Source organism: Alexandromys fortis, unplaced genomic scaffold (assembly GCF_014885135.2).
Source record: "Alexandromys fortis isolate MF-2015 unplaced genomic scaffold, M_Fortis_MF-2015_v1.1 scaffold_140, whole genome shotgun sequence".
Lineage (NCBI taxonomy): Eukaryota > Metazoa > Chordata > Mammalia > Rodentia > Cricetidae > Alexandromys > Alexandromys fortis.
The window spans coordinates 1,025,123-1,037,493 of record NW_026068048.1 but is presented as its reverse complement, the minus strand read 5'-3'; the positions used below and the strand labels follow the sequence as shown (position 1 = coordinate 1,037,493).

The window sequence follows — 12,371 nt, the reverse complement described above, 5'->3', positions numbered from 1 at the left end:
TGTGCGGGCACCATGCGGCGGGGCGCGCTCCTGGCCGGTGCCCTGGTCGCCTACGCCGGGTACCTAGCGCTGGGCGCGCTGCTGGTGGCTCAGCTGGAGCGGCCGCACGAAGCCCGGCTACGGGCAGAGCTGGGGACGCTGCGGGAGCAGCTGCTGCGGCACAGCCCGTGCGTGGCGGCGCCCGCCCTGGACGCCTTCGTGGAGCGGGTGCTGGCGGCCGGACGGCTGGGACGGGCGGTGCTGGCCAATACCTCGGGACCCGCCAACGCTTCGGACCCCGCCTGGGACTTCGCCTCAGCGCTCTTCTTCGCCAGCACACTAGTCACTACCGTGGGTAAGTGAGAGCCATCCTCCCACTCCCCAGCCAGCGTCCATCAGGCACCTTCAAGATACTCCTTCATTCAAATCATCTCGGGGTCTGAGATCCTCTCAAAATAACCCCTATTCCCAGCACGAAAACGACCCACACTGGCCTCCCCTGCCCCTTTTGAAGAGTGCAAGCCAAACCTTCCTCTCAAGTAGTAAAAAGTTCAGTTCCCTTAGAGTAGAGACCCCTTCATAACTTCTTACATCATCTGGGTCCCCCTCTGGGGCCGTTTATTTGTTTGATCTTGAGATAACACCTCTCTTTGTAGCTTTGGCTAGCCTGGAACTTCATCCCCCTGCCTCGCCTCAGCCTCCTAAAATGCAGAGATTACAGATATGAGCCCCTAGGCCTGGCTCCACTCCTTTCTTAATCCTCTTGACCTAGGATTAGTGTACATAATTGGCAAGGGCCTGGGACCTTCCTTGTGTCTCTGATCCCAGGGGCTGTGTCCACATTAGGACTGGCACAACCATCTCTTCTGTCTCCTGACTCCAGATAGGTCCTTCTGGGAACAGCCCACTTCAGCCGCCTCCTGAATTTAGATCCCCAGGGAACACCGAGATGCAGGACCGGGATTGAACTCGGGCCCTCATGCATTCTAGTCAGGAATCTCAGGGCACCATCACTAGAGGCCTGGCTTCTAGGAGAGCCCTGAGACCCATTCTGGAATCCCTTTCACTCTGACACTCTCCAGCAGGGGCCCCAGATCAAAGGCGCCCATGCCTCTACTGTCCCCATATTCCCCACTCTGACACAGGGCTCCACCTATCTCCCCTCTCTGCCCCCCCCCCCCAGTGTTCTTCCACTCCAACTCAGGATTCCTGGATTGGCAGCTCCAACAACCAGGGGTAAGAAGGGAACAAACTGAGAGGGTCCTCCATGAAGAATTATTGGCTGTCCAGCTTGAAGGCCTGCAAGCCAACACTCCTACCCCAACCTACCTCCAGCTAAACCTCTAGCCCTTTCTAAAACGAGGACCAGCCATGGGTGTCTCTTTCAGTTCATGAGGGAGAAGGGCCGAGGTGTAGCTCTGTTGTAGAACACTTGCGTAGCGTGCATGGGTGAAGTCCTGAGTTCAATCGTCAATACAACAAAAGCCAGGCTGGCGATAGTGGTGCACACCTTTAATACTGTCACTTGGGAGGCAGAGGCAGGTGGATCTCTATGAGTTCATAGACAGCCTGGTCTACAGAGCGAGTTCCAGGACAGCCAGGGCTGCACAGAGAAACCCTGTCTCAAAAAAAAAAAAAAAAAAAAAAAAAAACCCTACAAAACCAGAACACCTAAACCTATGAGTGGGACCTGCCATCCATCCTCCAGATGTTCTGGGGGTTGGACCTCCTCCACACCCTACAGCTGGAGCTTCACTTGCTACACAGCCCTGCCCAGCCTGTTTGAGACAGGGCCATTCTCTCTACCCGGGATGCTTGAGGCCCTCTATGACAGAGCCCCCGCCCCCCAACAGTATTGCTGACTCCACCCTTGACACCCAGCAAGGATCTTAGCAATGTCTGCCCCACTACTTCCTTTGGCTACCCTGGGCTCAGGAGCTCTGGCAGTGGGAGAGCTCACCCAGTCCAGATGAAATCTGCAGGCACCTGTTCCTCATTCCTATGGAACTAGGACCACAAGATCTCATCTTAAGCTAGGATCCTGGGCTTGCTTTAAGGTTGTGGACTCCCCAGCTGGGTGTGGTGTATACCCCTCGGCACTTAGGAGGTGGAGACCCTGTCTCAGCCAGACCAAACAGGACAAGGGGGAAGACTCCGTGGGGAGGGGTGTTTACGCTCATGTAAACGCTGAGCGTGGCTGTGCAAACCACAGCAAACCACCACAGCAAACCGTAACCCCAGCACTGGTGCAGAGACAGGTTCCTTCTTGGGAGCTGCAGAGCCAAATCAGCAAGCTTCGGTTCTGTAAGAGACCCTGCTGGAGGGGACAAGCTAAAGAGAGAGTGAACAGGACCTCAGACAGTGTCCTCTGGCTTCTGTGTCTGTGCAGACACACCTGGGCATGTCCATTCACAAAATAAATAGACACACACAGAAAATAAAATAAAAAGACACATCACCTTACACAAATATTAGCTCTCTGCTGATACATTCAGGTAGGACCCACCTACCTGTACCCTCAGCCCTTAAGAACCCTAGGAAGTCCCTCCTGGAAAGTCCCTCCCATCCTCACACCACAGACCTGGGAAGCCCCTCAGAGGCTCTCTGCTGCTCTGCAGCCCCTCCCTCGCCACGAGGTGACCTCTTTTGGGGACTTCAAACAGGACAGAGGCTGAGCCACACTCTTCACCGCTTCTTCGGCTGGCAGTACCACAGAATTGCGGGTGGATTTTGTCCCCCATTGGGGCCCTCATTGTGTGTGAGCAACAAACCGAGGTCACTGGCAACAGCTGACACCAGCGCTGGGTGACTCTTCACAGAAAAGAATGAACCCATCTCCCCTGAGGCTTGCTTTCCCCAAGCTTCCTGAGCCAGCCTGACCTGCTTCTGGACTTCCCTGGGGGTGGGGGTGGGGGGCCGGTACTTGTGTCTCTCTCTTTCTTTTCCTAGAGTTGGCTTCTGTCAGGTCATCCCCTGGCACTGGCAGATGGACAAGTGAGGGGACATAGATATGCCTCAGGCACAGCTGGCTGAGCAACTGCAAGCTGCACAGAACTCCCCACTTCTCAGCATGACAGGGGCTCACCACACCCAGGCTTTAACTCAGTCAGTAAAAGACCCTTGTGAGGCAGCTACCGTTTATTGTCTGTCTGTCTGTCATCTGTGAAGCTAAGACCCAGAGAAGCTGGCCAGCTGTCACATGGTCACACAGCTAGGATGGTGTAGAACACTGTGACCCACATTTTTAGTCCTAGCACCCCAGAGGTGGAAGTACTGGGATTACTACAAGTCCAACGAAAGCTACAACTGAGATCCTGCCTCGAAAAACAAAACCCAAAAACATGAGTGAAGTCTGATGATAAAGAGGCGGTGAAGATCTGTTTCCACGATGCCAGCAGCTAAGGGATCTTCGCGGCTGGGGAACTCGCAGGCTGAGTGCTTCCAACCAGGAGTTATGGTGAACTAGTCTGTATCGGGTGCATCGGTCCTGATGGAACGTGGGGGAAAATCTGATCCCTTCTGCCACTGGGGATTGCTCCCCTAGTTTCAGATCCGGAACATGGGGTCTGTTTCCCCCGCCCCCCCCCCACCAACCTCGACCATGTTCTGCTCTGAGATTTTTGGTTCCACCAGACTGTGCAGATCTTTTGAGGTCAGTTCTGAAACCCAGCCTGTACAGTGAGTAGGAACAGGGAAGTTCGTTTGAGGGCTCATGCATATAGCTTGGCATGCAAAAAAGATAACGTGACCAGACCTGGTGGTACAGGCTTGTAGTCCCAGCTATCAGAGGCTGATGAAGGAGGAGCCCAATGTTAAGGCCTGTCTGGGAGATTTAGTGGGATCCTGTCTCAAACTAGAAGTAAAAGAGGTGTGGGGTTCAGCTGTAGAGCAGCTGCCTAGGATACAGCAGGGGAACCGCTTGACTCAGCCAGAAGTGAAGCTTCTTTGTAGGAGTCACCAGTAAGGGACATGGTGGAGAAAGAGAGAGAGAGAGAGAGAGAGAGAGTCCTAAAAGAACTTAACACTTGACTATATCAAAATAGTATCACAGGACCAGTGATGGAAGATTACTAAAATGAAACATTAAGGCAGAGAAGAGTGTGGGGTGGCACAGGAAAGGGTGAGGAGCGGGTGATAACGCTGGGCATGGTGGCTGACACTAGCGGTCCCAGAGAGTCTGACGTGGGGGTGGAGATGGGGTTAAGGCTGTTCTCGCAGAGGACACAGGTTCAGTGCTGAGCACCTTCATGGCAGCTCACGACTGTGACGCCAGTTCCAGGGAGTTGGCCTCTCTTCTGACCTGCACAGACTCTTGCTCACCTGTGGTGTCCATACCCACATTCAGGCACAGACATATACACATAAAAATTAAGGTTTTTTTTCTTAAAAACTCTGAAGCAGTAGGATTGCTATGAGTTTAAGTTCGTCTGGAATGAAACCCAGCCCCCAAGAGATAAATAAATTGTTAAATACATGTTAGAAAATGTCATAATAGGGGGCTGGAGAGATGGCTCAGTGGTAAAGAGCACTGGCTGCTCTTGCAGAAGACCTGGGTTCAGTTCCCAGCACCCACATGGCAGCTCACAACTGTCTGTAACTCCAGTTCCAGGGGGTCCAAGACCCTCATACAGACATAAATACTAGCAAAACACCAACACATATAAAATAAAAATAAAGTTATTTTTAAAAATGTCATAATAAAATCATTATTTTATACAATGAATATACACTAATTGAAAGGTTACAAAGAGCCCAGATGTGGTTGCATGCCTATAATTCCAGCTCCTCAGGAGGATGGAGGGGGATCATGGGTTTTAGTGCATTGTGGGCACAACAGCCGTATAATAAACAACACACAATAAATAAATCCAATTAAAAATACACATAATTTAATTTCTACTATTTTAGATTCATTATTGTATGCATGTTTTATTATATATAATATATTTTATTAATATACTATATATATTGCCTACACATATATATGTGCATCACGTGCATGCCTGGTACCCAAGGAGGTCAGAAGAGGGTAGATCCTGCCTGGCTGTATGGCACATGTCTTTAATTCCAGCCCTCAGGAGGCAGACGTAGGCAGATCTCTATGAGTCTGAGGCCAGTGTCCCCTAGATTTGGAGTTACAGATGGCTGTGAATGACTATGTGGGTGCTGAGAATCAAAATCAGGTCCTTTGCTGGAGGAACAAGAACGTTTAAGCGCTAGTCACCTCTCCAGGTTCCCCAGAATGATGGTGATAATCATAGGAGTAATAGGAATAGAATTCTTCCTAAACGAGACTGAAGAATGCTGTCTCTACCCACCTCCCTGAAGCCTGGCCTCCACACTGGTCCACACCCTGCACCAACAGGATTCTTCTCTTTTAAGTCAGGGTCTCTCTATGTAGCCCATACTGGCCTCGACCTCAGCTTCCTGTGTCCTGAACTTACAGGTGTGGAGCACCATGCCTGGCTTCCTGCTTTGGGACATATGATAGATGCCCACTTTGAGATTACAGGTGAAGATTTCTCGTGGACAACACAGTTCAGAGGACTATAGTGGTAGGGTGGGTGGATCTGTCCAAGTGAATAGGGGTGGTAGTCAGGGATGTCTACGGCCGCTCTGTACTGTCATTGAGAGAGTCAAGCTGGGAGTCCTTAAACCTGGGAAAATGAAACAAATCCAATGCCATTAAAACCTCTTTACTAAACCAGGTAGTGGTGGCACACACCTTTAATTGCAACCGCCCAGGAGGCAGAGGCAGGCTGGTCAACCTGGTCTACAAAGCAAGTTCTACAACAGGCATCATAGCCCATAGCTACTGGGAAACACTGCCTCAAAAAAAAAAAAAAAAAACCACCTCTTTTCTGCTGAGTGGTTCTTCCAGGTGGTGGTGGCACCTTTAATCCCAGTACTTGGGAGGCAGAGATAGATGGATCTCTTTAAATTTGAGGTCAGCTTGGACTACAAAGCAAATTCTAGGACAGCCAGGACTACACAGAGAAACCCTGTCTCGAAATACAAACAAAAACCTAAAAGCAAAATTAACATTTGAAAGGTGATGGTGGCGCAGCCTTTAATCCCAGCACTCAGGAGTCAGAGGCAGGAGGTTCTCTGTGAGTTTTAGGCCAGCCTGGTCTACAGAGCAAGTTCCAAGACAACCAGGGCTACAGAGAGAAACCCTGTCTCAAAAAAACAAAACAACAACAACCAAAAACATCCCTTTTCCAATGGTATGTTTAATTCATTTTACCAGAAGTCAAGGAATTCTTTCTTTTTTTTCTTTTTGGTTTGTTTGAGATAGGGCTTCTCTTGTGTAATAGCCCTAGTGGTCCTGGAACTCGTTCTGTAGACCAGGCTGATCTCCAGAGATCCACCAGCCTCTGCCTCCTGAGTGTTAGAATTAAAGGTGTATACCACCATGCCCAGCTTGAAGTCCAGGATTTCAAAGATCTGGCACCTGTTTGGGGCTTTCACAATGCTGCTGAAGATAAGAAATAGGTGATGAGAAGCAGTCCTAATAGGGAAAAATACAAGGTTTACATTCCTTGTAGTTGGCTGGGAGCGTGGCTCAGTGGTAGAGCCCCTGCCTATAATCCCCCAGTGAGGGGCTGGGGTGTGGCTCAGTGGTAGAGCCCCTGCCTAGAATCCCCCAGTGAGAGGTTGGGGGTGTGGCTCAGTGGTAGAGCCCCTGCCTAGAACTCCCCAGAGGAAATCCCCAGGGCTTCACATAGAGTGCCTGTCCAGATGCCCCAGGCTAATGTGGGATTGATCCCCTAAAACTAGAGAAAACTTTTTTTTTAAGTGAGTAACTCAAAGCAAGTGCCTTGAGATGAGTCCAGAGGGTTTATTTATGGGGTTTCCCCTGGGTTTCAAAAGACACCACAGCGCCTGAATGGACCTGTGTGATCAGTGGAGCCAGGGAGGAGGGGGGAGCAGTGAGGTTGGGAGAACTTGGGCCTCAGGGCGTGGAGGTGCCAGTGTGCAGAAGGACTCCTCTCCCCACAGGCTATGGCTACACGACCCCGCTAACAGATGCAGGCAAAGCCTTCTCCATCGTCTTTGCGCTCCTGGGCCTGCCTCTCACCATGCTGCTCCTGACTGCCTCGGCCCAGCGCCTGTCACTGCTGCTCACCCACACACCCCTGTCCTGGCTGAGCTTGCGCTGGGGCTGGCACCCCCAGCGGGCAGCCCGCTGGCACCTGGTGGCCCTGCTGGTGGTCATAGTGGCGGTCTTCTTCCTGGTGCCAGCTGCGGTTTTCGCCTACTTGGAGGAGGCCTGGAGCTTCCTGGATGCCTTCTACTTCTGCTTCATCTCTCTGTCCACCATTGGCCTGGGGGACTATGTGCCTGGGGAAGCCCCTGGCCAACCTTACCGGTCCCTCTACAAGGTGCTTGTCACAGGTGAGCTGCATAGCCGGCTGGGCATCTGTGGGCTGGCAGAGGGGGATTCTCAGGAAGAAATGGCCCTGTCCTAAGGGGTGTTGAAGGGGTTCCGAGAGCCAACCAGCTGTCCCAGGGGAGAGACACCCGTAGGACCACGTCTCTGCTCTGGAGTCTGAGCCTGAAACTGACCCATCCCTTGCCGTCTCCCCCGTCTCCCCTCCCCCATGTCTACAGCATACCTTTTCCTGGGCCTGGTTGCCATGGTGCTGGTGCTGCAGACTTTCCACCATGTGTCTGACCTCCATGGCCTCACCGAACTCATCTTGCTGCCCAATCCGGACCCTGCCAACCTCAGTCCGGATGAGGATGACCAGGTGAACATTCTGGACACCCAGACAGATCTGCACCAGCACCTCTCAGCTGGCTCCCATGCTAACTACGCCTCCATCCCCAGGTAGCTGGGTAGGTGCTCTCAACATGGATACACCTGGCCAGGGCTTTGGGCCCCATGTGTCTAGAGCGGACCAACAAGAGTGCCCTCGCACGCTCTCCTGACTCTCAAGGCCCTCCGCTGGGAGCGGAGGAGTGGCTGCTCTGCTCCCATGCCCTCAGCTGCTCAGGGAACCACCACGGCCGCTTTCGCTTCCTTCCTCTTCTCTCATTTCTTCTCATACTCGGACCCCTTGTGCCTTCTGACTTAGCTGGTGAGAGCGGTGCTTTAACTCGTCTCGTCGTTCTTTTCTTGTGTCTCGTTCCCTCCTGCTGCATCATTCACAGTTGCCGGTTCTTCCGGGCTCCCGGCCTGGGCTTCACTTCAGTCACTGCGTTAGCGGCTCTGTGTTGGCCAAGGGATTTCCCCGTTCTGAACGCTGTCATCCTCAGCTGTCTGATGCAAAGAATATCAGACTGGTCCACAGCCCTCACTTTTGTCCTTCTGCTGGTCTGTGCCAGGCACACAGCAGCAGAATAACAGAAGTGGCCTGGGCCCTGTTCTTTCTGTTGTTGTTTTGTTTTGTTTTTTGAGACAGTGTTTCTCTGTAGTTTTGGAGCCTGTCCTGGAACTAGCTCTTGTAGACCAGGCTGGTCTCGAATTCACAGAGATCCATCTGTCTCTGCCTCCCTAGTGTTGGGATTAAAGGCATGGGCCACCACTGCCTGGCCTTGAGCCGTGTTCTTACGGAGCTCACCAACCAGTGAGGTAGACTCACCTATTTGTCCCTTGCCCAGGCTCTGGAAGAGACAGAGTAGTTAGGACTGAGGAAAGGACCTGAAATGTCCAGGTGGACTTCTTAGAAGAAGGGATAAGAACTAACCCAAGACCTGGCAGTCAAGAGAAGAAATTGTCCCTTCTTCTCAGGTGTCTACAGCTCATAGTACTTGTGGAAAGAGCCCTGGGATGGGCCAGCATCTCCCTCAGTGGCTTGGCAGGCAAGGACTGATCTAGGATATGAACCCAGATCCAAGGAGCATGGGAGGTGTCACTTAGCATAGCCCCACGGTGATGCTGTGTCTGTTTACTGGGCACTAACTGATGTCCCTGCGTTCTGAGCCAGTCTTCCTGGGTGTACCCTGTAACTGGGCCCTGCCCTGCCCGTGCATTTGAACAGGTACTTTACCTCTGGGTTCTGTGTCTGCTAAATGCTGACCATAATAATGCTATTCCAAAAGACGACGCCAGCCAGGTGCAGTAGCACGTGCCTGTGATCCGAGCTGAAGCAGGAAGCTTGAAATTTCCAGGCCAGGCTGGGCTACACAGCTGGAATGAGGTATAAAATAATAATAATAATAATAATTAATAATAATAATAATAACAGTCAATACGTATAAGCAAAGGGTTATAGTGCCAGGGTAAAGATATGAGAGAAGGCTGTAGAACACACACACTCATGGCTGGGACTTAGTATTTATACATTTATATCACTTAGGAAGGGGTTGACTGTAACAAACCCCTGGCTGGCACTGTCTGAGTTAACCTAATTGTTACATTGTACTTGGACAGACCACACAGAGTGCACAGAGCGCCCACCGGGTTGGGTGTGGGTGGGTGTGAGTCACAGCCATGATGCTCTCCACAGTTATGAAGGGTCTGCTGGCCCTGGGTTCAGCCTCTCTCTTGTTTCTGTCCACTGAAGGCTTAGCTCCCATGTGTGCTCTCCTGGTGTCCAAATGCTGTCACAAACCCAGACAAGCTCTTCCTAGGGCATGCCATAGACACTTCAGCCAGCGTCCTGAACTTTAAGGAAGGCTATCTCATTAGCGAATCATGCTAGAAAGTGTTGTTGTCCGAGAGAAGCCCGGACCATAAATTATCTCTCAGACTAGCGTGGAGGTGTGGGATTTTTGAGGCACAACTCACGTGACTTTATCGGGAGGGAGTTTTCAGGGATCCCTCATGAAATCCCGAGTTCACATCCTGAAAATTCACCCAGGTTTATCCTCCATCCTGAAAATTCACCCAGGTTTATCCTCCAAACAGCTTTTATACCAAAACATAGACTTGGGGGGGGGAATTCATTAGCATTCTGTTTCCTAGGTAGCAGGGAGATTGACTGTGGTCACGGCCACACTTTTCTATGCCCATTTTGTCACGTTTTCCTATCTTTGCCTGCTCTGACACATAGTCTGAATTAACACCTCTTTCCCAGGTGATCTCCCAAATTACAAAGAAAGAGCACAGTGACATTGGCAGATCCTGACCCTTTGTTTAGGATGGTGTCAGTTTGTCCCCAAAGGCTAGGTGACCACCTCCTGTGTGGCCAGGTGTGAACTGTGGCCTGAAATTCTGGCCGCCATACATAGTAGAAATATGGGCCTGTATAATACAGCCCTACAATCCACTCTCTCTTATTAATTTTAATAAAGCCCGTGCTTCTGTAACAGAACAGATGATCAAGTCTGCATTAGGTAAAGACTTCTCCATATGCCCAAATTTACCCATCCTTGGAACAGGCATTCCATTCATGCAAGCTCCTGTCTTAGGCACCAGGGGAGAAGAAGCTTCAAACCCGTCTTTGACTGCCGACCTCTGTGAACAAAAGAGAACAGGGGAGAGAGATACCTTTGGGCTCTGTGTCTCGGAGCCATACTTTCTAGTCAGGAGAGATGATAATGTTTTATGAACATTCATGCTCCTAAAGGCTACAGTCTCCTAGTTATAGGAGAGTAGGGTCACCTGAGTTGAAAATGTTCCTTCAGCTGGTCTAGAGCACCTCTTAAATTTTTTACATTGTTATCAAAATCTAAAATTCTGAACACATGCATTAAACCCAAACATTTACAGGGCGTGTCAAGCTTTTCTCAACATCTTATAAGCAGCTACAAACATTACCAGGTCAATACCATAATTCTAGAATGGGGATTAACAATAAATCCACAATTTAACATATCACAGTTTTCTTAAATCCATATTAATCAAAAGACAAGGAAAGCTCTTCTGATGGGTGAGAACAACGGCATTGCTGCTGTTGGACACCAGTTCCAGGCTCTGCGCTGCAGTTAAACCCCCAGGCTGCCTCCTCTAAGTGAAGAGGGCTTCAGCCATTCCTTATTGAGTCTTTCTTTCCCTGAGGGGAGAGCTTAGGTCTTAGTTCTCAGGTCCAATATTTCAATCAAAATGAGTTCTGTGTCGCAAAGATTAAAAGAGTCAAATGTTCAGTCTGCTTTTACTGAACATTGTTGTAGTTATCATGGTCATCGCAGCTGGGCCTCTATGTCTGTGTCCCCAATGTCTGGAAGCAGCTCAGTGCAGAATGGCACCTGCAGCGCAGAGCAGCGGCAACAGATCAGGCAGTCCTCTCTCTGGGGGTAGGGAAGACTGGCCCACACACTCCTCTCCAGCTCCTTTCCTTCCGACTCCTCTGTGGTGGCCTTATCAGTTATCAGCTACACTGTCATGTCAGCAGTCTGACGTGGTGACACACACCTGTGTCCTCGCGCTGTGGAGGCTGAAGACTGGAGAAGACGTCCAGGACAATTTGAAAACAAACCACAGGAATGCAAAACTCCCAAGGGGGCGGGGGATGTTCTCAATGGTGGAGCATGTCTATCCCAGATGCTAAACAAAACAATTTACAGTAAAGGGGCTGAGAAAATGCCTGAGGCAGGCAGGCACCAAGACCCAAGTTTATCCCCAGCACTTACATAAAGAATGCTAGAACTGGCTGTGCAGGGCCTGTAATCCCAGTGCTGGAGGGGATGAGGCTAGAGGGGTCTCAGAGCAGATCAGTGTGCTCCAGCTTCCAAAAGTAAGGTGGAAGTTGGGCCCCATGGTACATGACGTAGGTCCCAGCACTCAGGAGGCAGAAACTGGTGTATATCTCTGAGTTCATACTGTGAGTTCTAGAACAGACAGTTGGGGCTTCATAGTGAGACCTTGTCTTCACAAAGCAACTAAAAAATGAAAACAGGGTGAAGATTATAGAGGAAGAAACTAGATATTAAACTCTGACTTTCACATGCAAACTCATACATGCACACACACACATACATACACACGTATTTAAAACTTTGAGCCAGCAAAATAGCTTCTCAGGGGAAAGGGCTTGCTGTGTCATCTGAGTTAGTGCCACCCTTGGAATCCAGGGGAAGGAGAGACACAACTCCCCAAATTTTATTCCCTGTCACAGAAAGTCCCTTGACCTCCACATAAGTACAGCTGTGTCAGTTGATTCCCCAGGTCTCTGTCTGCACACAGTCTAGGCAAGAACCAGCACTGTGTGTGCGCGTTCACGTCATTGTCTCCATCCCGTGCGGGCAGAGTCTGTGTGCGTGTTCACATCATTGTCTCCATCCTATGCGGGCAGAGTCTGTGTGCGTGTTCACGACATTGTCTCCATCCCATGCAGGCAGAGTCTGCGCATATTCAAGCTAGAATAGGAGATGGTCATGGTCACCAGCTCTGCACGCAAAGCTCTGTGTGTTTGAACCCCACTGTCTGCGCATTTCATTTGTGCCCCACGTTGGTGACTTGTGAAGTGGGATCTGTACAGCACTACCTCATGGACACCATCTGG

General features: G+C 50.6%; 1 protein-coding gene across 2 annotated transcripts; it reads left to right on the top strand.

Annotated features, from left to right (window-relative positions):
- Nucleotides 1–12: 12 nt before the first annotated feature.
- On the top strand, nucleotides 13–10,569 carry Kcnk6 (potassium two pore domain channel subfamily K member 6). Of its 2 annotated transcripts, XM_050119259.1 has the most exons (4): nucleotides 238–334; nucleotides 2,929–5,491; nucleotides 6,982–7,377; nucleotides 7,594–10,569. In XM_050119259.1, the coding sequence occupies exons 2-4, from the start codon at nucleotides 5,281–5,283 to the stop codon at nucleotides 7,815–7,817; spliced, it is 831 nt and encodes a 276-aa protein (XP_049975216.1). In that variant the 5' UTR covers nucleotides 238–334; nucleotides 2,929–5,280; the 3' UTR covers nucleotides 7,818–10,569. The 2 variants fall into 2 exon arrangements, with proteins under 2 accessions (XP_049975215.1, XP_049975216.1); XM_050119258.1 differs by lacking the exon at nucleotides 2,929–5,491 and having other exon boundaries at nucleotides 13–334.
- The last annotated feature ends 1,802 nt before the right edge of the window (nucleotides 10,570–12,371 follow it).

What these genes read in the sequence shown, in the direction of transcription:
- Kcnk6 (XM_050119258.1), top strand. Translation starts at nt 13, where the DNA reads ATGCGGCGGGGCGCGCTCCTGGCCGGTGCCCTGGTCGCCTACGCCGGG. An exon ending in CACACTAGTCACTACCGTGG is followed by an intron (nt 335 to 6,981) that starts GTAAGTGAGAGC and finishes CTCTCCCCACAG; the next exon opens with GCTATGGCTACACGACCCCG. An exon ending in CTACAAGGTGCTTGTCACAG is followed by an intron (nt 7,378 to 7,593) that starts GTGAGCTGCATA and finishes CCATGTCTACAG; the next exon opens with CATACCTTTTCCTGGGCCTG.